Source organism: Coturnix japonica, chromosome 1 (assembly GCF_001577835.2).
Source record: "Coturnix japonica isolate 7356 chromosome 1, Coturnix japonica 2.1, whole genome shotgun sequence".
Classification (NCBI taxonomy): domain Eukaryota; kingdom Metazoa; phylum Chordata; class Aves; order Galliformes; family Phasianidae; genus Coturnix; species Coturnix japonica.
In genome coordinates this window covers 86,509,787-86,534,830 of record NC_029516.1, presented here as the reverse complement: position 1 = coordinate 86,534,830, position 25,044 = coordinate 86,509,787, and the positions used below count along the sequence as shown (strand labels likewise).

General features: G+C 37.3%; 1 protein-coding gene and 1 long non-coding RNA gene across 10 annotated transcripts in view; one reads left to right on the top strand and one right to left on the bottom strand.

Moving 5' to 3' along the window:
- Positions 1–25,044, bottom strand: part of ROBO1 (roundabout guidance receptor 1) — a 688,445-nt gene that overhangs the window by 252,816 nt on the left and 410,585 nt on the right. For all 7 annotated transcript variants that reach the window (XM_015880144.2, XM_015880189.2, XM_015880164.2 and 4 more), the window contains one exon: positions 6,956–7,282. In XM_015880144.2, coding sequence (XP_015735630.1) covers positions 6,956–7,282 — 327 coding nt within the window. The remainder of the gene's footprint in view (positions 1–6,955; positions 7,283–25,044) is intronic.
- On the top strand, positions 373–16,539 carry LOC107322296. Of its 3 annotated transcripts, none has more exons than XR_004309312.1 (4): positions 373–535; positions 13,351–13,461; positions 14,745–14,895; positions 16,059–16,539. It is a non-coding gene; the product is annotated as an uncharacterized LOC107322296 (long non-coding RNA). The 3 variants fall into 3 exon arrangements; XR_001558885.1 differs by lacking the exon at positions 373–535 and adding an exon at positions 10,707–10,779; XR_001558884.2 differs by lacking the exon at positions 13,351–13,461.

Sequence of the window (25,044 nt, the reverse complement as noted above, 5' to 3'; positions counted from 1 at the left end):
GTGACACAATGGCAATGCTATTTTCTTCTGTTAATGGTGCTGATTTCCACTCCCATCTGGAGAACCCAAGGGACACCAAGGAGTCCAGAAGGGAGCGATTCAAGGACCACACAGGGAAGGGAAAGCAAGGTCTGGATGAGGAATGTTCCCCTTCAAATACAATTTGATTTGCTCCTTGACTCAAGTGAAAATACCTGTGGCTTTGTGCAGGACCAGCAACAAGGGCAGGTCAGCAACGCCTGCTCTGGCTGCTGCACCAGATGGGCCACAGGCACTGCACAGTGATGTCACCATTATGACACATGGGCACCATGGTGATGTTTGAGCCTCTCCCCCTGGAACCCCTCAGCAGTTCTGTGGGATTTCACTTGCCAGCTGGCAGGGCAAAGGGTAGCTCCCTGCAGAACTGGCTGCAAGCACAAACCACAGTCTACTGAGACAGTAGACACTGAAAGCGAGCTGTCTGCAGTAGGAACTTCCAGTTCTGATCCAGTGGGTCTGGCTGCATCCCCAGGCTCTCCTTCTGGCAATCCAGGTCAGGATAAAGGAACAGCGTGGGGATCAAAAATGGATGAAAGAATGTTCTAACTCATCCTGATGAGGAGGAAATCAAATGTTTCTTATGAGGAGAGCACACACAGAGACACTATTATCTCTGATAGTTCAATCACTTTTTTAATCAACTCTGTGCTATGGAAGGGTTTGTTTTTTGTTCTTTGTTTTGTTGTTTTTTTTTTTTAAATGTTGCAGAATAGTACACATGCAAAATGGGACTCTCCTGGGATCTAATGTTGAAAAGTATTTGAAGTATTATCCAGAGTAAATGGAAAAGAAACATCAAAATTCTTCTATATGCTATAGCTTGCTTACTATAAAATACGCTGCTTTTGAGGTTAATGGTAAAATACATGCATACTTATTTTACAAACACTTTTGCAAATGCACTATTTATGAGAAGCAAATCCATATATCAATGGAAAATGGAAGTGTTACAATAGAACTTACCCCTGAAAGTTTACCTCAGAATCCACTGACTAGCAAACAAAGCCAACTTCACACTTGATTTTTCCTCAAAAACTTGACAGTGGAGGAATAATGACGAAAATAGCCCTGCAGCTGCTGCTACCACATTTGATACGCCTAAGTTTCTATATAATGCTACATAAAAGATAGCCATAAAATCCAGAGATGCCATTTTCCTACAAGAGAGATATCTGGATAAAAGTATGAAAAGAAAATTTAAATATTGCAACAAGCTATAACGTCACTAACTGAATTTGATCTTGATCAGATGCATCCATCCATCAGACAGTCTTGATAGATCCAAGTGCAAGAAGCAGATGCAGACACCATCCTATTTGCTGATGCTAAACTTTCTATTTTTTCAAAACTACTTTTGCTTACCTATGAAAAACAACACTTGTTTCCCAATTGTTTACATGGTAGCCAAAGCAATCTCAAGCACTGAGAAACAAGAATAGTTCCATTTTGTATTCTCACCTGTAAAGTTGACATTTACAGAGGGAATTACTCAGTTTCATTTTGACAGAAACATGCCCTTTATCAAATTCTTTAGGACCTTTCAGCACCAGAGAATGTGTCGCTGGTAGGTAGTAAGCCGAAACCAGTTAACATTCCTCAAAAACAAAACACACAGCTAATTTAAGTAAGTCTCCAGAGATCAAAAGGCTGAGTTCAGGAAGTCAAGAAGAGAGAGGCAAATGGACTCAGCAGAGTAAATCTGTAAAGGATGACTACAGGCTTTTATCTGATTATCCCACTGTGCTCTCTCTTTGGGCTACCACACTGAAACTGAGTATATAATGCAAGCTCAGTTTCAATGTCAGAAATTTTCTAGGGGTAGCATTCCAAATGAAGGTGAAAACAGTAAACTATAAAAAGAAAAATCCCCAAACTAAATAGAAGTTACATCTCTTGACCTGTAATTCAACTTCTTGCTGAGTTCCTGTTTACTCAAATTTAGATTCTTTCCACTTAGGAGGAACTTAAAGATCTGGAATTACACAGAAAATGTAATTTAACATCAATTTCAAAAGCTATTTTTTCACATGCTGTTTAACTTAAAATAGCTTTACTAGTTTACAAAGTGTATGAGATTTTAATTCTTGAAATATCATGTGGCTACCTATTTGGTTAGGGAAACTTATATAAGTTATAATCCTTGTACTGTGAAGAAAAACAACGTAATCTTGAGGGTTCAAGTACTGGTTGGATAGGTTTAAGAAAGATAGTACTGTATCAGCCAGAGGATCATGTTGGTTTGAAGGCATTTTCAGAAGTTTGTGGTACAAAGATTGCTTCACAGAAGCATCCACAATGAAGCTGCAAAAATGATAATAATGAACAACAACAAAGTACCAAATATTATTGAGAGGATATAACAAATCCACAATGCCATGTGTATAGACGCATGATCTTCAAGCATTTTACAAGGGCCACAGGAGGCACAGATTGAATTAAGTATGCCTTTTTCTTATTCAGTTTGCTGATATTATAAATGTTACTAGGTCCTGTTCAAAATTATTCATTAATGGCTGCACTATCATGACTGAGATACACATCAGTGGAAGAAAAAGCTGCAAGCTTTGGATTAAATGACACACACACATCAGTCAAATCACCAGTGGAAAGGAAACAAATGAAAAAGGACAAAGCAGAGGAAAAACATTCTTCACTTTACCATGATTTACTGGGGATTTCAATCTCTTCTCCATTGTAGCTATCACATCTAAAGCTTTTTAGTTGTTGCTGTTGCTGACTTGTTTTAATGTTCTTAAAATACACGTATACTTAAGTAGATAAAAATGTTTGCAATACTTTATATTGTTTGAATTTTTAGTATGAGTTTAAGCTGCTAAGATATGCAGGGAGGAAGTTAGGAAGACGAAAGCCCAACCTGAATTTAGATTGGTCACTACAGTAGAAGAGAATAAAAAATCTTTTTACAAATATATCAATGGTAAGAGGACAACCAAGGAAAATGCCCACCCTTACTTGATTCAGCGGGGAATGTGACCACTGAGGATAAGGAGAATGCTGAAGTCCTCAACGCCTTCTCTACATGTGCCTTTAATGGGCAGACCAGTTATCCTCAGGGCACTTTATGCCCTGATCTGAAAGTCTGGGATGGAACACAAAATACACGCCCAATTATTCAGGTGGAGAAAGTTAAAGAGCTCCTCCTCCACTTGGACTGTACAAGTCCACGGACTGGATGGGCTCCACCATCGGGTGCTGAGGTAGCTGGCGGGGGTGATTGCTAAACCACTCTCCACCATCTACCAGTGCTCTTGGTTAACTTGGAGAAGTCCCAGATGACTGAAGGCTTGCCAGTGTGACTCCCATCTACAAGAGGGGTTGTAAGGAGCATCCAGGGAACTACAGGCCCGTCAGCCTGACCTCAGTGCCTGAGAAAGTTATCGAACAAATCATCTTGGGTAAGATCACATGGCATGTATGTGGCATCCAGGGGATCAGGCCCAGCCAGCATGGGTTCATGAAGGGCAGGTCGTGCTTGACCAACCTCATCTCTTTCTATGACTGCATGACCAGACTGGTAGACGAGGGAAAGGCTGTTGATGTAGTCTACATAGACTTCAGCAAAGCCTTTGACACAGTCTCTCACAGTATTCTCCTGGGGAAACCAGCTGCCTGTGGCCTTGACAGGTATGCTCTCCTTTGGGTAAGAAACTGGCTAGAGGGCTGTGCCCAGCGGGTAGTGGTTAATGGAGTTAAGTCCAGCTGGCAACCCATTACAAGTGGTGTCCCTCAGGGGTCGGTACTAAAGCCCATCTTATTTAATATCTTTATCGATGACCTAGATGAGGGGATTGAATGTACCCTCAATAAGTTTGCAGATGACACCAAGTTGGGAGGTGATGTTGATCTACCTGAGGATAAAGAGGCCCTTCAGAGGGATCGCTGGGCTGAGGTGAATGGGATTAGGGTCAACAAGGGCAAGTGCCGGGTCCTGGGATTTGTCCACAATAACTCCATGCAGCACTATAGGCTTGGGGCTGAGTGGCTGGATGACTGTGAAGAGGAAAAGGACCTGGGGGTGTTGGTTAATGCTCAGCTGAACATGAGCCAACAGTGTGCCCAGGTGGCCAAGAGGGCCAATGGCATCCTGGCCTGTATAAGAAATAGTGTGGCCAGTTGTAACAGAGCGGTAATCATTCCCCTGTACTCAGCACTGGTGAGGCCGCATCTCAGGTATTGTGTTCAGTTTTAGTCTCCTCACCACAAGAAAGACATTGAGGGACTGGAATGCATCCAGAGAAAGGTAACAAAACTGGTGAGGGGTCTTGAGCACAAGTTTTATGAGGAGCAGCTCAGGGAGCTGGGATTGTTTAGCCTGGAGAAGAGGAGGCTCAAGGGAGACCTCACTGCACTCTACAACTTCTGAAGGGAGGTTGTGATGAGAGGGGCTTCACCTCTTCTCCTAGGCAACAAACAGGACCCGAGGAAATGGCTGCAAGTTGTACCAGAAAAGGTTTAGACTAGACATAAGAAAGACCTTTTTCTCTCAGAGAGTGGTACGGCACTGGAATGGCCTTCCCAGGGATATGGTGGAGTTGCCATCCCTGGCAGTGTTCAAGAGGAGTCTGGATGAGGAGCTATGAGATATGATTTAGTGGCTTTATATAGCTATGGTAATGGGAGGATGGTTGGATTAGATGATCTTGTAGGTCCTTTCCAACCTTGTGATTCTATGATTCCCTCTATATTTCCTTCCTTTTCCCTGCAGAATGTATGCTCAGTGTACTTACAGGATATCTTCAGCTTACGACACAGTCCACAGAGAGAATTAATTACTCCTCTCAAACATGAGCATTGAAACTGCCTCTAAAATAAGCTTAATGAAGAGATAATGTGTATGAAAAATTGCAGCATTATCCTAAATCTTAAGTTAAATACACACATTCAGGGAACAGTGAATGAACATCATCTAATTGAACTTGTTATTCTAAGAAGTGATGGAAACAAGTGGTGTGCTAAATTCCCTACCACATTATGAAATGTTAGGTGGTGTGGACAGGAGTTGCTTATTCCAGTGGCAGCAAGCAGTTACAGCACATACAAAGCTTCTATTTCCTATGTTTCACAAAAGTTTTTTTGGTTAAACTTCAAGCACCAGAAGTAACTATACAAGTAATCCAAATGACTTTCTGTACCTTGTAAATGGAAATGCAATTTTCAACTGCAAACATACAGAAATTAAATTATAATCTAAGTATTTCAAAGTTGCAAATGTATGTGTATACAATTACATGCACAGAACTGTAAATGCTGTTATGCTCAAAACAGATGCACTCTTAAACCTTCTTCTCATAACTGTACTTCACTTTAAGACCTTGTAAAAAAGACTGCAACTGTAACCATAGTCAGAATTTACAAACTCATCTAGCAACTATGAAACATTTGAGTTTATATATGCAATAGTGTATCAGCTATTAAGTGTATCTCACAGAAGATGCAGAAGCAGTACAATCATTTCAAACATCATTTTAAGAGACACAACAAATCCAAGAACTTACTGCATGGACAGAACACTTCTTTAAGATTCTACAAGCAGTGCTACAAAGTAACAGCATTCAGATAAAATCAGAATCACTTAAACATGGATGCCCACTAAAGAAAACTACACCTACAAGACACTGCATATAGCATTTGTGAGTAACTGATCAACAGTGTGTTTAAATAGGTTATACATTTGCTGGATAAACATACTTCCAATTAGCCAAGCACCAATTACTTTTATCACTAGAAGTGGTAACAAGGAAACAACATGGTCATAGATCTTAATCATATACATTTAATGTTCTACATGCAATGCTTGAGATCCTTTTGATACAAGCACTATGAAAGTACTCTGCAAACGTAGACAAGGATAGGTAAAGGGCTGAAATAAATGCACTTAACAATCATTTACTCTGCCTTCAGTAGGGGCTATGAAAATCTAGCAATTCTTAGAAATCTTTTTTTTCTAAAGTCATGAACCATTACCAGCATCAACTTAACTTGCCTAGAAGGTGAAGGACAGCTCTGTCCAGGTTCCTAATGTAAGACATTTAGTCAGTGGAGAGGTCAGTATTTTCAAAGAGAGATTCATCCAGTTCGGAACTGTCTCTTCAACTCAGCACCAGAAGAATTACAATAGATTACAGAGGAAACTTACAAAAGCAACTGAAGAGAAATAACTAACTTTCGGATTGGAAAGCTTTCTTTCATACTTAAATACCACAAAACTGACATTTTTTGACCTACGCATGGCCCTCCACAAGGCCTGCTCAAAACTCTTTCATGTACAATTCTCTTCCTCTAAAATGAGCAGAGATTAAAGAGTATACAGGAAGAGATAAGCATTACAAAGTGATATGAACACACTTGACTGTTCCTTCCTTTGGCCAAATACTTAGAAGAGATAATTTGTAGACCACTTCTTTTAGAGCAAAAAAGGTTATTTTGTGTTTCTAAAAACATTTTTTTTCCTTTTTTTTTTTCCTAGCAATTATTTGTAAAAGAACAATTCCAAATGTACCTTATTGAATAAAATCCCAGTTATCTTACCTCCTAACAAATAATGTGCTTTTCATGCATATTTAGGGAGGAAAAAAATACACATATATAAGATGAAACTAATTACACAAAACCCAATAAACGTCAAATAATCACAATTCCATGGAAGCACGTATATTTGAGGACAAAGAAATATCAAAATTTATAGTGATATAACCACATTAACAGGCATATAATAATAATTACTAAAAAAAAAAAAAAAAAAAAAAAAAAGAATAACTGTACCATTTAGTCACTGACTCAGAGGTAGACCGCATCTACTTTTTTTTTTTTTTTTTTTTTTTTTCTTTTCCAAATCCTCAAATAATATTATAAGGGGCTGTTACTGAAAAATGAAAAAAAGAACTGTACTTACTTGCCACCTCCAGCGATGCATTGTGACTTACAGCTTCCCCAAGGTAATTCCTTGCCACGCAGACATAGACTCCTTCATCTGGCCTACTCTTGCGCCCATGCACAATGCGTAAGAAAAATAAAGATCCGCTGGGCAGCAGCATCCGATGAGAACGAGGATCATCCTTGTCAGTTTCCACCCTTTCTCCGCCTTTATACCACTCAATGGTTGGTGTTGGCCTTCCTTCAGCTTTACAGTTTAAAGTTGCTGGTTCTCCTTTTGAAACAATTAAATCAGATGGGTGTTCAACAATGCGAGGTGGGAAATCTTCTTGACGAAGACGGGAGCCTACAACATAAAAACGTGCAGATCACCTTTTAGATCTTTGCCAGGCAGTCACAAGTGTTTTGCAATATAACTGCATAACAAATACCCAACAGTTTAGGATTTAGTAAGAACAGCTAATAACAACTTTTTGAAGTAGAAAAAAACTGTGTGCAAGGTTATCTCCCCTAAGCAAATAAACTAGAAATGCTTTTCCAAAAGGTGACCTATATTAGGGAACTAAACTTGCCAGGTTCCTAAATCATATACATGAATACACCAATACTGAAATAAATGCAAATATATACATATATGAATATGAATACATATAATTATGAAAATTAATTCTACAGATATTCTAAAGTCATCAGGCTATCTCTCACAAAGATACTCTAATTTATAACACAAAGTAGTGCTCAATCTCATTCAATCAACTGTAAAGCCTGTCAGTTAATATAATGTCTGTGAAGTAAGCCTAGCACCTTCAGTTGCTTTATTCTGCTTGTACTATCAGTTTTCTAAGTGACTTCTTAAGAAGTATCACAGATGCAGAAACACACAGAACATCCAGGTACTTCTTACAGTTGTGTCAGGGAAAACTAGAGCTACTTCCTATATCATATCATATATATATATATATAATTCTTATATCTTACATTTTAACTGTCTTGATTACCCATTATTCAATGTGCAATTCCAAGGAAAGGAAAAATGGGACACCAGGTACTCTTCTAGAAAGGCATTCAAATTTGAACAAATGCAGACTATGAGCTCACAGTAGCACAGAAGTATTACGATACTCTCGATAGATAAATGTTGCACAAAAAATATGACAACAAGCTGGATGCCCAGGAACTTAAAATTAGGAATAGGCAGCTATCTAAACTTGTGTGGGTTTACATTATTTCTTCTTTTTCAAATTGCTATTTTCCTCCTTATTTCTCTCTTTCTTCATATATCATTTCACAAGGGTCAACATTAGTCTCTTAGATAAGTCATTCCTGATTATTAAAATTATAGATGCCAAAATTCTTCATTTGCATTAATAGTGTACATTTGAAAAGCTTAAAGAACCAGAAAGACATAAGAGATCTGTTCACTGCAGGTCAGAAAAACTCAAATTAGTTTTGAAAGAGGGAAAGACAAAGAGATTTCCAGAGAAAGTTCAATTTTCTATATAATATATAACAAAAATATAACATAACATATAATATAAATACTAAATGTATTGTATATACATAGGTTGCTCTGAAAGTAAGGCCTCCTATTTATTTCCATCAAAACTACAACAGATAGAAAGAACACAATAAGACTAGATAACAGAGGAAATTCTCAGATACAAAACACATTTTCAACAGTCACCACCATCAACTATGCATTTTCACTAGCAATGAACAAGAGCCTGCGTGCTGAACATGTAAAAATCACCAGTGGAGGTGTCACTGACACCTCTGTGTGTGTGTGTGCATTATATATGTAAAATATAAATGGGAAAAAATGTGAAATATACAACTTGACATGAATGTATATTTCATGTTAATTTTGCCCCAAGATAAGCAATGCAAATTGTTACATGGAACCAATCACACCATCCCAAAATCTATGGTAGTATGGCTTGACTACTCTAAAATATGCTTGCTTTCCTCTCCACACATCAAAACTTTGATTATACTTTTACTTACTAATTATGTACCTCACAAGGAAGGATACAGAAAAAAAAAAAGGATTAGAAAGTAAAAAACAAAATATAGCAAAATGCTTAAAGATAGTTAACAGCTTCAAAAGCCCAAGACTGTGTATGTGACAGTACGTATCTCAGGTTTGTATTTGTACAGACAGCCATCCAGCAGACAACACAGTACAAGCCTTCTATTGTTCCTGTCAGCCAGGCCCAGACTACAAATAAATGAAATACTATTTTAATATCTTGTATACACACTTCCTATACTAACATGCAAGTCACCGTACACTAACTGAAAGAATTGTACAGAAAGAATGCTTAAAGACTGACCTCTAAACTTGCTTGAAAATTGAGACTTGGAACTCATGAGCAGGAAAGAGTGCTAATACAAGGTCAAGTTCTCAGGAAACCCCTGGAAGGCTCATATATTTTTGATATTTCTATGCTGGACAGTATTAGAGAAGTTAAATGACAGAAATGTTCCTTTGTTATTTATTTTAAATTGTCATTTTATGAAGTAACTCTTCTGGAGAACATTAAAAGAATTACAAAAAAGGGACAAAAAGTTGTACAAGCAGATGACTGGCACACAGCCAACGTTAAGCACAGATTTAGTGGCAACTGCCACAACCAAGCTATAATCTTTCCACATATCTATAGATACTTATATTTAAAACTATATATCTTTCTTTATTTCCTTTTTAGCCTATTTAAGATGCATTTATGCTTTACTGAGAAAAAGCAGCTTCCATTATCAGTCATACAGTGGGCACTAATCCTGTAATTTTCCTGTCAAAAATCCATCCCAAAGGGATATTTAGTTGGGGAAAAAAAAAAAAAAAAAAAAAAAAGTAATAATCAAAACAGAAGACCTATTACGCACCTATTACGCACTGGATCTGCCATTAAATATACAACAGAGCTGCTTCTTCCTTGCCCTAAAAGATGACAGCAATGTGCCATAGGATCTAACCAACTAGTTCTCTCTGCTTCCGTTCTTATTCATGCCTTTCATAAAAAGCAAACAGGATGCCACCAATTAAAGTATGCTATACTAATTATTTCATGATGCTACTTAAAAGGACAATTACAAGAAATCATGTTTCCATTTTCTTAGACTGTGGCACAACTATTTTTACAAGAATTAGAAAACTGAAGTACATTTGCATGAAGGTTCAAAGAAAGCTAGCATTAGATGAATGCTAAATTTGCAAAGGCAAAAATTGTGTTTCTCCTTGACTCAGACTTCTTACTGGTACAACATACAAAGCATTAAAAAATAGCAGGGAATGTGTATTATAATAAGAAAGCTACTGACAGGGAGAACAAATGTTCCAATGGTCTGCTATGAGAGAGGGAAGAGCAACGTCCCATTCACTTTCCATTTCACAGCTACAACATTTAATGCTGTCTTTAAGAGCACTTAATCTCCATTCTATTATTTTACTGAAATGCTTTATAGTGCAACATAAAACCTGAGTTATAAATGATATTAGTGAAAAACTAGTAAACAAAGCTACAGCTTTAAAATCAATGTTAGCTAATTCTTGCAAATAATTATGCTTCATAAGGATATGAGTGTATGGGAAACTGTTGATCACAGCCTGAACCTCTGATTAACCATCTGAGGCAAGTGACAGGTCAGCTGCAGGAGCACAGGTGAAGGTAATTCAGCTGTGCTCTCATAAATGGCGGAGCTCAACTCCACCTCTCCTAGATCTCATTTAAGGGCTAACCACCACTAAGACAGGAACTCCTTTTGCAAACTGTGCCTGTGTGGAGTTTTGCAGCAAGCCTTAACATTGGTGAGCATCTATCCTTACTGTGAGCCTCAACATTGGTGAGTATTTGTTATTTATCTTTTCTATGCAGTGTCTGGTTATCTGTCAACTTTACAATTGTACAATTACAACTGTACATATGAGAGAACCCAATTTACCAGCACTTTCACTCCATGTAATGTAATTTCTTTCAGAAACTGGTGGTATTTTCCTGTGGTTTTGTTTATACTGATTAGAAAGATGTTCTGCAGTTGCTCTAGTAATCACAAAACTGTATCTACTTCTCAGGTTAAATGTACCCGCAGGCAGTGCATGTATAACTCTTCCATAAATTCTGACATAGACATTGTCAAACCATAAACAGTTAAGAAGCAAAGAGGCTTAAAATGTTGCTTCAAAAGCAAACTACAAGGCAGTGAGATACCATGTCACAGGGGAAAAATAACTGCAGAAGAATCAAAGTATTTTTCTTGAAGAGACTTTTCTATGAAGAGACTTTTCTACAGAGACAAGCAACAAACCTTAGAGATCTTTATTGCTCCTTGCAAGTACCTGAAAGGAGGTTGCAAGGAGGTAGGGGTCAGTCTCCTTTCCCAGGTAGTAAGTAATAGAATGAGAAGAGATGTCTTTAAATTCTACCAGGAGAGTTTCAGTTGGGATATTAGGAAATATTTCCTAATTTATGGAATGAATAATCTCAGGAACAATCATGGACAAAATAAAGGTCAGCCAGGGATCAGGCCCAGTCAGCATCTGTTTATGAGTGGTAGATACTGCCTGACAAACCTGATTTCATTCTATGACATCTACTTGGTAGATGAGGGTTAGGCTGTTGATGTGGTCTACCTGGACTTCAGTAAGGCCTTTGATGCTGTTCCCATAACATCCTCATGAAGAAGCTGGCTGCCATGGTCTGAATGTGTGTATGCTCTGCTAAGTGAAGGACTGGCTGGATGGTTGAGACCAAAGAGTTGTGGTCAATGGAGTTACATCCAGTTGACAGCCAGTCACAAGCAGCATCCCCCAGGGCTCAGTGCTCAAGCTGCTTCTGTTTAACATCTTCATTGGTGATCTTGATGAGGGGACTGAGTGCATCCTCAGTGAGTTTACAGATTATACCAAGTTGGAAGGGAGTGTTAATCTGCCTGAGGGAACGAGGGCACTACAGAGGGGCCTGGATAGACTGGATCTATATGTATATTATATATACAGACTATAAGATATAGACTTGATTGATGGGTGAAGTTTAATGGCATAAATTTCAATAGGGCCAAGTGTGACCAAAATTCAGGGCCTGACAACAACCCCAGGCAACCTACAGGCTTAGGGAGGTGTGTCTGGAATGTTGCCTGATGAAAAGGGACCTTGATGTGCAGATGGACAGTCGGCTGAATATGAGCCAGCAGTGTGTCCAGGTGGCCAAGGCAGCCTACGGCATCCTGGCTTGTCATGATTATCAGGAATGATGCAGTGAATAGGACTAGGGAAGTCATCCTGTCCCTGTACTAGGCATTGGTGAGGCCTCACCTTGAGTACTGTGTTCAGTTTTGGGCACCTCAGTACAAAAAGGACATGGAGGTACTGGAGCAGGACCAGAGAAGGGCAATGAGGCTTGTGAAGGGCTTGCAAGATCAGCTCCTTGAGGAGAGGCTGAGGGAATTGGGGCTGTTTAATCTGGGGAAAAGGAGGCTGAGGGGAGACCTTATTGCTCTCTTCCATTATCTGGAAGGTACTTACAGTGGAAGTGGGGCAAGTCTCTTCTCACTGGTGACAAGTGACAGGATGAGGGGAAATGGCCTTCACGTTGTGCAAAGGTAAGTTTAGGTTGGATGTTAGGAAACACTTCTTTACAAAAAGGGTAGTTAAACACTGGAATAGGTTCAGCAGGGTGGTGGTTGAGTCACCATCCCTATATGTATTTAAGAGCCGTTTGAATGTGGTGCTCAGAAACATGATATAGCAGAGGGTTCTTAGGGTACTATGGTTAGGCTCTGGTTGGACTTGATGATCTTTTTGGTCTTTTCCAACCTGAGTGATTCTATGATTCTTCTCCGAAAAAAAAAAAAAAAAGTGGTAAAGCATTGGAACAGGTTGCCCAGAATTATGTGAAGTAACCATTCCTGGATGTGCTCAAGAACTGTGAGGATATGGTACGCAGGGACATGGTTTAGTGGGTATGATGTTGATGGCTTGGTGGTTGGACTAGATCACCTTAGTGGTCCCTTCTACCCTTAGTGATTCTACAAAATCTAATCTATTGAGCTTACTTGTTCTCACAGAGAGCAGATCAATCCCAAGTTTGAAAGAAAAAGGGGACGCAAAGCCCACTGAGATGTTCACTTGCTTTCTCTCTTACTTCTATGAGTGAAGAACTCCATTTGTCTCTCCTACTTTTAGAGTATTTTTGCTTTTTATATACCATCCTAATCTAGTCTAAATAGATTGTGTTTCCCAGACTTGGCAGCTTGCAATAGTATGTTTTAGGAAGCAAGTTATTTTGAAATATCCTTTAAAGATGTTGCAATCTTCCAATCATAGCCAAAAGCACGGAGTAATTAATGAATTGTCTATACCTTCAGATTTTCCAAAATATTCAGCTAAACAATGAAATTTCACTTTTGAAATCTTAGGCATAAAGCACATGGACCAAAACTTCACTGAACACTCCAATATGAGAACGGAGTTAGCTCTTTGCATGGTTATGAAGAGTTTTATTTAGAACAGCTGTTGATCTTTAACAAGTGAGTACTAAACTTCTAGTTTTGGGGAAAAATGCAAGTTTTGCTTCATACCTAAATCCTGCTATAACTTGGCACAGTTATGGCTCTGCATTTTTCCGAAAATGCTTTTAAATGATGCCACCTTTATGAATAAAAGATTACAAACTGAGGTGTTCCATTGCTACAAATGAGCTAATGTTTGTATCCTAAAGAGAAAAATGAATGGCTGGAATGTAGCAGCATTGTTGCATCAGTCCACCACTGCCCACCCAGGTCTACGAGTTTATTGAAATGCATTTTTAAGGTGTGTTTAATGCTTCCAAATATTAAGCAGGGAACAGGTCCAGATCTCTCCAATATCTGAGATACCATAAAAAGCGATAAGCAAGATACTCAGTTTGAATCAGCAGAAGCCGGAATTCCTCAATTCATTCCCTGTGAAGAAAAGCTTTTTTTTTTTTTTTTTTTTTTTAAGTAGACAATTGAAAACAGAAGAGAAAGAAAAGCAGCAGACACTATCACCCCCGCTATGAAACTATTGTGATGTTCCTCAAAAAGAGTTTGCTGTCAGTATTTTCTAGGGTTTGTTTGTATGTCCTTTTTCCAGATGACACCACTAAGCCAAGGAATCCTTTTGTTTTTGTCCTTTAATTGACACTGAAGGTTCTGCTTCTGATAACATGAAATAGATAAACCTTCTAGCATTATTTCTGTTTTCATGATGTTACCAGGATATATTTCTAGGTTTGTTTTTTGTTTTTTTGGTTTTTTTTTTGTTTTGGGTTTTTTTTTTGTTGTTGTTGTTGTTTTTTAAAAAAAAAAAAAAGGATGCACTTTAAATATGATGAATTCATAAAACCTTAAAAGAAATTTTGTGGGCAGTGGCTTTTAAACTTACTCGCAGGCACTCACAAAACATTTTTCCACTGTGAAAGATAACCTTAAAGTATTTCATGTTGCTAACACACTATGAATTATATATTACATTTCTGTCTTGTCTATGACACTATCAGGAGATGTCAGAAGCCTGTAATTTACTACACATTAACAGTAAAGAAAAAAAAAATCTAGAATAACCGCAAAGAGCCTAGAGTTTCAAGCTGTGTCTGCAACTTTCCCCAGGCAAGGTGATTAAATGGGAGCAGTGCTAAAAAATGCCTCAGAACCAGACTGATCTAGTGTCTGGCTCTTGTACAGCAACAAGATGTAACATATGCAAAGCTTAGGATATAAAATTTACACAATATTTTTGTATGTAGGTTGCTCCAAAAGTAATGCCTCCTATTTATTTCCATGAAATACAGGAAATGCAAAGAGCACAATAAGACTATCTGATAAAGAGAATTCTCAGCTACAAAATACTATTTGTCAACAGAGTCATCACCATTAGTTCTGCATTTTTGCCATCAGTGAAGAGCCTACGTGGCGTGCTCATACAAATGTGCGCTGGCAAAGGTGAGCCACTGTTTCACAGCTTCTATGACCCTCTGCTGTCAAGTGTCAAACATTATACTGTCAAGTGTCAATACATTATAACAGAATATAGGTGAGGAGGTGCAACCTCTTCTGCTGTAACACCACTATCAGCCTCTGATGTAGCTGTTCCACATGATCAAATGTGAGGCATTACTTTCAGAGTAGACTCAAATTATTCAACTGTATAGGAGATAGCTGAATTATTAAAGCAATAAGCTAAAGAAACATGGGAGGGAAATACAAAAAAAAAAAAAGGGAACATCTTGTTTCAAATGTGTTGTTTCTGCTCTTTATTCTGTAATAACTCTGGACATAAATGATAAGGTCAAAAGAGGCTACAAGCTTTTAGTCAGAAAGCCATCTAGAATGATGATGGCTTTCTAGAGCTAAATATTCTATCTGGCAGAAATGAAACAAATATTAACAGATACTGTATTGCAAAGATACTAACACCAACTTTGCTTTAATCCAGGAATTTATATTTCCTAGGAAATACTAGATTAGTCTCTCATTTTGAAAGAAGCTGGAAATGATAACTCTAAGAACTATGCTTTAGTTTCTTAACCCTAATTATAACTCTTTAAATTGCTTTTGGAGAAACCATTTTAAAGAAGCATCGCTGCATGGAGAACTTTCATCACACAAACACATGCTACTGGTTTATCCAGCAATTAGCATAAATAAGTCATTATGTGGTTATTCATTAATTGTAGCTGAAATAAAATTTTTAAGTAACAGCATTTATATTGAGTTGTGATGCTGTGAGCCATTTGCATAAAACCTCAGGCAGTAGGTGATGTTCCCAGTGTAAGTGTTTAGTTTCATTTCCCTTCCTCATTTCTGCTTTCCAGAAAGATATTCATCCCATCTGACTTTGGTGGACACTGGAGACTGAGATGGCAGCATCTAGAGCACTGACTTTTGGGGGGGGGGGGGGAATAAAAAAGCCTCATTGAATGAAAGTTACATTATCCCACATCAAACTGGTAACTTGGGAAGAAAATTAATAAAATTACAGGAGTGTTTTTATTAATAATGCAAATTAACTGTGACACAGTGAGAAACCACACCATATTTCACAAACAAATACAAAGCTAATGAAGCTTGCTTCATCAGTCATTCTTCCTTTGAAATGGTTGCAGTTGCTCTGGAAGAGCTTTCTGGCACTGGGATAATACACAGAAAATAAGTATATAAGAGAGAGATGAATCTGAAAGCAAGATCGTCTTAGGAGTTTGGAATGTGAGAGTCTGAAAATGACAAACTGCTGGAAGTGATTCTCATTAAACTGCAGGATGAGTAAAGCAATGAAGTCAGATAGGTACAGAGGAAAACAAAGAAGACTAAAATATTGTTAGAGTGATAACTCTGGAATTGCAGTCAAGAGTATGAAGGATGGCTTGGGAAGTAGAGGCAGCAACAGAAGCAGATTATGGAGAGCCTGTGTATATCAGGTATACTGAAGTAACTGGAAGACCACTAGGGAATCAGACACTGGTATCAAATTGAAGGGATGGAATTCAATGGTAATTAGGTAATTCTGTGGATAACAAAGCTGAGATGTTGGAGCTGATTACTGGTGACACAGAGAAGCTGGGACTTCATAGTGAGGTACAAGACAGCTCAGAGCAAACCTTGCTGTTCTCTTCTTCCCTAACACCTCACTTCCTTACAAAGTTGGGTTAGGAGCTCACATCTGCTTGCAGCTTCGCTGACATATCTGAAAGGAAGAATCAACCATGGAAAGTGAGAAGGTGTATGAACAAAGATTGGCATGAGACACTCAAGAAATACTGTTTCCAGTGTTTTATTTTCTACTGAGTAAGACTAGTACCAAAGAAGAGCCCATCAGGCTCTCCTCCTGTCCATTTTTGATCCTTGTCTTTTAAGTTTTATTACATACAGTAGAACTATCTCATGGCTTGTGACCTACTGACATCTTTTGGAACAGGAAAACAGAATTGGAGAAAAACAAAGATAAGCCAACAAAATGGGAGTTCTTAGCTGCAGTGGAGGAACTGTGCAAACTTCTAAGAATATAAATGCCTAGGATTTCCAATTATATAGGCAGAAAAGCTATTGACGCAGAACTTCAATTAGACTGGAGAGCCTCTTAGGAGAGTCAGGTGACTTCTGTTGTTCAAAAGTAAAAAGGAAGTGAAAATGACAAGAAAAAAAAAGTGAATGGCCAGAGGAATAAGGGATCTACTAGCAGTAAGCAATTATACATTGGGATTAGAAACTCCAGCCAGAAGGAGAGAACTTTACATGGATGTCACATTTCAGGTTGTGTAACATGGCTCTTGTTTGGATAGAAATATGTATTAGCAGTCTGAGAACTAGTGCCAGAGAAAATGGTACCAGCTTCAATTTTGGTCCTGAATTCATCAGCTAGGGAATGCTAAGCACTACAGCATTTAAGAACCCTAGAACTGAGGTGATACAGATTTACAGGCTATAAGCACTGCAAAGTGTTAACAATTAAATGGAAATAACCAAAAGAAAGTACTAGAGCAGCACTGAAAGTAATGTTTCTCATGATTTTACGTTGGCCAACAACACCAGAGCTGGTATGCCAGTAGAGGATGAACCTTCCCACCAATACTCCATTACGTTTTGTTGCTGTGTGATGGATGGAAGCAGAGGGACAGTCTGACAAAGTGGTGTCTGACATGGAAGTGCAGATGAAGCAGAGGCATATCACTGAATCCCTCCATGTGGAAAAAACAGAACCCAATCACATTCACTGCCACTGAAGACCAGATATTCTGGTTTCTGTAGACCAAACAGTGGGTGTGAGCACAGTGAGGCAGTGGGTACTGTGTTTCAGCAATGGTCACAGTGGGTCACCTCAGCTGATACAGACTTTCACAGGGACAGCATGCAGGAATTTGTTCATTGTTCACAAAAATGCACAGCTAATGGTGGGGACTAGTGTAGCTGAGAATTTCCTCTTTCAAATAGTATTACTGTGCTGCTTGGATCTCTTGTCATTTCCATGGAAACTGATAGGAGGCATTATTTTCAGAATGACTTATGTATTTCAGAGTCTACCTATACTATTTTGGACTTGAACATACATCTTGCCATGTTTAATGATATTAACGTGTAATTCATTTGCTATCTCAGACTCAGGGTGAGACCATCTGATCTTAATGAGCATTATCAAATGTTTAAGAGATGCAGCGGAAAGGGATAAAGGATTCTCATTTCCTCAGGACTACATTCAAAGAAACAGCAAGCTTCAATAAAGCCTTGGGTTTTCTCATCTCAGCTGTATCAGGAAATGTGGTTCAACTCTGAGACAACAGAAGTTAAGTATTATAACAACCAACAGCAGCCCTAGTCTTATGCCTGTGCTAATCTCAAACAACTGACATTAAATTTATTTTAAAAACAAGAATAAATGGCATGGAGAAACATAGGAATTCAAAATACCTCACAAAACTCCTGCTTTTTAATATGATTATGAATGTGTAACATCTACAAGGGTGAAAGAAATACTAGAACTGTCCTTTAGAATCCAAATGTTAGGTATTTGTAGGAGGGTTATGCCAGCTCATGAATAAATTCAAAACTAATGCTCTAATTAGCTAATGTTAATAACTTAGGGGAGATTAACAACAGAAAACAAAGAATCCTAATAGAAGTGAGGTAACTTAGCTACTTTATAGTTATTATTTTAATGTGTTAAACGTTTAGATTGGTACAAATTTATGTCACTCCATTTAAGTCAATCTGACTTGCTGTAAAACAGTAAGTTTGGACAATCACAAAAAAGGACAGGCATTTTTAATTAAGTGTTGCTACTGCAAGAACACTGTACTGTCATGTTTTATTTTCAAAAGGAAAAATGGAAACTTAAATCCTATTAGTTGTTTAATACACATCAAATGTGCATATCAGTTTCAAAGAATTTTATATTTATGCAAAATGAATTCTGTACACCAAATCAAATAACCAGAGATTTAAAACTCTATCCACATCCACTTTCTACAACTTACTTTATTTAAACATGAAGTATTAATTGTGAAACATAGCATGCTTCCAGTGGACAGCAATAAATTTATTCATCTATGTGAAGAAAAAAATGACCTCCGATCCCACAGGTTTAGAATGAAACAGCTGTTGAACTGGTAAGAACACAGGTAAGGGAACTGAAATGCAGGGCTTAACAATGAAGATTCCATGACTCAGAGAGAGATTACTCTGTCTGAAGCAATAAACCAGTACCTACTACACTACTTTCAAAAAACACGTGGGGTATATTTTTACCTTCCCATTTAAGTGTGGTTCAGTCACATACTCTATAACTCAGACTATCTGTCTGAGAAAGCTATGAGTTACCTAGAATAGCAATCAACAGGACATCACAGTTCAATGATTTAAAAATCTCCTTCTATTGCTGTCTTCCATGAAACTGAAGCTCTGTGAAAACAGCAAACATCACCTTCCACTAAAAATAAACTTCCACATATCAATGGTGTCAAAATCATCTTTGTCAGAGCAACTGTGTAATCTTTTCCCTTCCAAAAACAAGATGTCTGAATTTCACATTACTCAAAGCAATTGGTTCACTGGCTTTATAAAGATTTCAGTGGTTTCAAATGTAAATTGAAGTACAATTTTTCCTTTTAGAAGGAAGTTTTTCACACAGGGTGGTGATGCACTGGAACAAGTTGCCCAAGGAGGTTGTGGATGTCCCATCCCTGGAGGCATTCAAGGCCAGGCTGGACGTGGCTCTGGGCAGCCTAGTCCAATGACTGGAGACCCTGCACATTGCAGGGGAGTTGAAACTAGGTGATCTTTGAGGTCCTTTTTAATCCAGGCCATTCTATGATTCTATGAACAGTGATCTCTTCATCTACAACTGTACTGAGTCCTTCACATAAACCGTAACTTCATAATTCTAACATTACATCCTACTGTAGATGAACTGCATTACATAGAAAACAATGACCCAGGACTCTCTTAAATGTACAGTAGGATAGGCCCAGAAATCACTCAGTGATTTTTTTTCTCCTCTGTGGATGAAGAACTACTGCTATAATTAACAACTATTTCTGAAATTCTATTACAGAGCATAGTCAATGAACATACAGTGAAAAATCATTATAAATTTTCACGATCATTGCTGCCACTCCTACACAGTCCCAACTGGATTTTAGTTCTGATCAGAGTGAAAAATGGCATTACAGCTTATAAACTACCACACTGAAGACCCGAGTACCATTGAGTGGCCACTGCAAAGTTTCAAAAAACAAGGCCTGGAAAAATTCAAACTTGTAAACTTACTCTTACATAAACTCTTAATCTTTCATAAACTTTCAGTCATCCAAAGTTCTCATAGTTTGAGCTCTGAATCATGTTACAGGCAAAATTCTCTGGAAAGACCATAACCAAAAACAGAGCTACGCAGGAAATTGCTCAGCTCCATATCCTCTACCAGTGCAAGCTGTCAAATTTCTTAGCTATCCAATAACACAAAGATGAAAAATTGGCTCTCTGTAAATAACAGCTGTGTTAAAGTGATTGTAGTAGAAAAACACAGACTTTTATATAGCAAAACAAAACAAACAAAAACAAGAATCTCAATGGAATTCCTATGTGATCTTGTAGCTAAGTATTTCATCCAATGAGCTAATTGTTAGACATAGATAATAAGGAAGACAAGGGCTGACCAAGGTACACGCTACAAAAGGCACTGTCCCAGCCACAGTTGTATCTATGCACAGTAAAGTTTCCAGGTGTAGGTAGATAGGAGAACAGTGCAAAGAACCTTCATTTTAACTTCACAGTTTTGGGAAGATCACTGAAAAATCTATTCCGCATTCCTAACATAAATACATACTCTCCAGATAAGATTATACCATATATACACAGATATAGACAGCTAGTGCAAGTAGCAATGCTTTGTGTGTGTTTATGACTATCTCAAAAGACAACAGAACCTGTGAATGAAGAAAAAACACAAAGGAAATAGTTTCAAAGCAAACCTAATTTTCAAAGCAATTAGAGTAGATACTAACTTCAGTTTCAAGCATGAAAATTATATTTAATCTCTTTATATAGAATTAACAAGAGTTAAAAAAATAAAAAATAAAAAAAAAATTAAAAAATGAAAGACACACCCCAGAAAGTTGTCACCAGTAAAAGAGATAGTGAAAAGAAACATTAAAAAGACTATATCTGAAGAATTTGCTGTTCAGGAAAAATCTGTAGCTAATAGTCTAAGTGTTCAACAGCCTGACAGGTATTTAAACATCTAAAGCTGAGCTTTTGAGATGTCCAATATGATAGGCAGATTCAAGGAAGATGTTTAAATAGTGCCACTATTCAGTGAGTTATTAACTTCTTTTAAAAAAAAAAAAAAAAAAAAAAAAAAGGGCCAAACCACAATTTTAAGCACAACTGTCTGGAGTAATTTATACTTTTAGAAAACAAAATATTTGAAATGGCCTTTTAAAGGATTAGTAACAAATCCCTAGAGGTATGCAGCCCACCTCAGTCAATTTTCAACCTTAAAAGCAAATCCTGACATAACCAGAATATTAATGAAGGCACTCTTTATAGCTTCCATGGTAAGCTTAAATGTGAGACATTTACAGATAAATAAATATGCTGTTTAAAGTACCTACTGGAACTTATAATGCAATGAAAAAATGATTAAAGAAGGATGGTGGGCCATGGCTGTTGAGGATGAAATTTAAAGAGGGAAGAACATTTTAACAGTATGAGGAATATTTATTTATTTATTAATAAAAAGCAAGAAGGCAGGAGTGCCATTCTATCTGGATATTTAAAATTGTCTTTAAAAGCTAACAGAACAACTAGCCTGTGAATTACTATTATTAAGGGGTTGTTTGAAGAGTTTAGTGTGGTGAAGGAGAAACCGATCAATATTTAGATGTCAGGATGGCAAAAGGAATGAAAAGAGGCAGTACGTAATCATGGAGCTGAGTGGAAAGCAAAAGAGATGAATGTAAGAAGCAAATGAGGACCGAGAAAAATCCCAAAGGGTTCAGAAGAGCTTCACAAGAAAGACACAAGAACCTTGAACATAAAAGACAACAGCAAATGAAAACAATGGAAGAACAGAGTTAAGATTAGAATGCATTATATAACACAACTGCAGAACAGTAAGAAGTGGCTTGTATGGTATATAAATACAAATTATAATGCAGCCTCAAATGATTAAGGAGGAGAACAACTCTTTGAAAATAAGATAAAGAAATTGTTGTTATTACTTCTATCATCAGTCAGTATGTGGCTATGGGATTCAAGCAGTAAAAAAAAATAGATCATCGGGAATTAATAAAATGTAGAAAAGCATGTGCCAAAAAATGTCATCCAACTTTATCAGTTGATCTAAGAAATACAAATTATTTCTCTGCACAATGCTTCGTTCACAGTGTAATGATAGACAAGTAGAAAATTACAGCAAAAAATCTACCAAAATTGGGCAGCTAGACTCAAACAGTCCGCTGCAACACTAAATATGTTGCTTTAGCAAAAGAAAGCTATTTTTCTCTGTAAGACTGACTGATATTATTAGTTTTCCTTCCAATAAATTGAACTTTTTACAAGCTTAGAATTTTACAAATATGTAGAAATGCTGAGGAAAAAGCTACTTACATTCACATAGCATATATTCAATCAGATACAAATACCTCATCTTCTACTACTTAAGGCAACTGCAATGCATCTGATAGTGCAATGAAGCTGCCAGTTCTCTAAGAATGCATGTTTCTCTCTAACCATTACATGAAGAGTTTGGAGGTGACAATTAAACCTAGTACCAGCTCCTTCCTTTCTCCCATGACTTCATCACAAGGAACCTGCTCAATCTCTCTAGAGGCAGAAGCAGACTGGAACCTTTACTGCCAGCCCAAAACATCAATAATCTCACTAACTGCTGCTCGCATACATCTCTATTATACCAAAGGTAAGCTATCAGCCACAGCTCAAGAGGTGGATTCAAAGACTGGCTTTGTCTATTTTCATCCTTACAAGGGACTATTCGATGTTTCAGGCAGGCGCTCATTTCCCCCCTCCCCAGTAAGGTTTTCAAGGCTATATACAAACAAATACACATATGACATATTTTCTGAACTCTAAAAGGCAACCAGTATATGGACTTCTCGGCTTTATGTAAACAGGTATTTGAAACAAACCCCCTGAACCTAAATTAAGCCCTCTTGAATAGGCTGAAAGCCTTCAGTGGGACTAATTAGTCAGAATCAGTAGGCCTTGAGGCTCACAGCTGCTCACTGGTACTCTGAGCAAAAGCTGAGAATTAAATGTATGGTTAGGGGTTTAAATTCATTAACGGGTATCAGTTGTCCCTTCTCTACAGGGCGAGTACTAATCTCATTCTTTCTATTCTTTAATATACCATTATATGCCTAATTAGCAGGCATTACAGTGCATGCATCAGTTTAAAGGCAATTTTATGACAATTAATCTGTCTTTATTTTAAATTAGTACTTTAAATAACAGTAAACTCTCCCTCAGTGTTTTGATTAAAAGCAAAAGCTAAGTAGTGCTAACAGATCTATTTCATAAGAGTTGCCAGCCTGCTGCACTTTACTTTGTTTTACTTTTTTAATTTTCTTTTTAACAACAACAAAAAAAAAAGTTTTGATTTGTTCTGTAATGTAATTCATTATAAGTACTTATAAACTGGTATATCTGCACTAGGAATACCACACTGTAACAGCTACATCACTTCACATAAGGAAATAACCAAGAACAGCCAAGTTACATAGGATCTATTCAACACTACTTGGGTCTTCATAAAGACTATAGCAGACAGTTAATTTTCAAGGCTGTTAGGAAGAAAACAGTGGAGAAAAGCTAGAAAGTCTTTATATGCAATAACTGCTTAAATACTAAAAGAGCATATCATCACTAGAAAATGCTATTATCAAAAGAGCAAACAATTCAAGAACTTTAATATACAATATAATGAAATATAAAATGAAAAATGGTACATAAGATTTAGAAGGAAAATAACAAGGTCTAAAGTATTACAGTTATCATTAAGAAAAAAAATGGAATGTGTTTAATTGAAAGCTCAAAGCTATCAGAAAAAACTGAATGCCACCCAGCCATATGTTTTTCTCTCAGAGAAGTGATGAGAGGACATGCTAGCTCCTCTCTTAACTTATGCTTAAATGAAACTATTACAGGTAAACACTAAGTGCTTAGCATTTTGCAGTAAAAATTATCACTTTCTGTTAGGTACATATAAGCACTACAGTACAGGTGAAAAATCAGAAGATTCAAAATAGAAAATTAAAAACACAAATAATTTTGAGTAGGAAAGAAAGCCTTGTCTCCTGCTGGAAAGTGGAGCACTTTATTTGCTGTGTGTAGTACTAGCAACGAGACAAAAAAAAAAAGAAGTTCCATATTTGTAATTCTCTAGAAAGTCACCTGCTGACTAATTAAGGAAGGCATGAGGGACTGGGTTAAAGCCTAGGGGCTTTTTTGGACTTGTACTATTCACCTCAGTAGAGACCAACTTTTCTATAAATGCTTAGCTACTAAAAGCCTCTAACTAGAAGTTGAGAACTGGAAATAAACTGATAGCACAGAGAGAAAATGTCAAATTGATTAGGAGTCTATTAGACATAGCTGAATTTAAACTGAGTAGAAGACAATCTCTAATACTTTCATGTGCAAAAATAAAGACACACAGTATTTATTTAGTCTTCTGATGACAAGCTGATAATGTACATTCAGATGGTTATGCTACACACTTTACACACACTGCAAAAAAGTGCCATGTATTACACAACTTACTCTGAAGGTCTCAAAACATTCCTAATACTAAAAAAGCAACATTCCCAAAATATCTTTTCATAACAATTACTTTGTTCAGTGTCAATGCCTTTATAACCACACTGAAAGTGCTCTTTTCTATCCAATTTAAAATAAATGAGCTCACAGACCTGTACTGAAATCATACGTTCAAAGAGTTCATGCTACAAAAAGTACCAAGTCCAAGTGCACTTCAATGGAATCTGAGTGCCTAAATACTTAAGCTTATTTGAGAACCAAAAAACTTAAAATATTTTTGAGAAAAAGGCAGAGGAAACTTGGAGAGTTTTTTTTTCTGTTGTT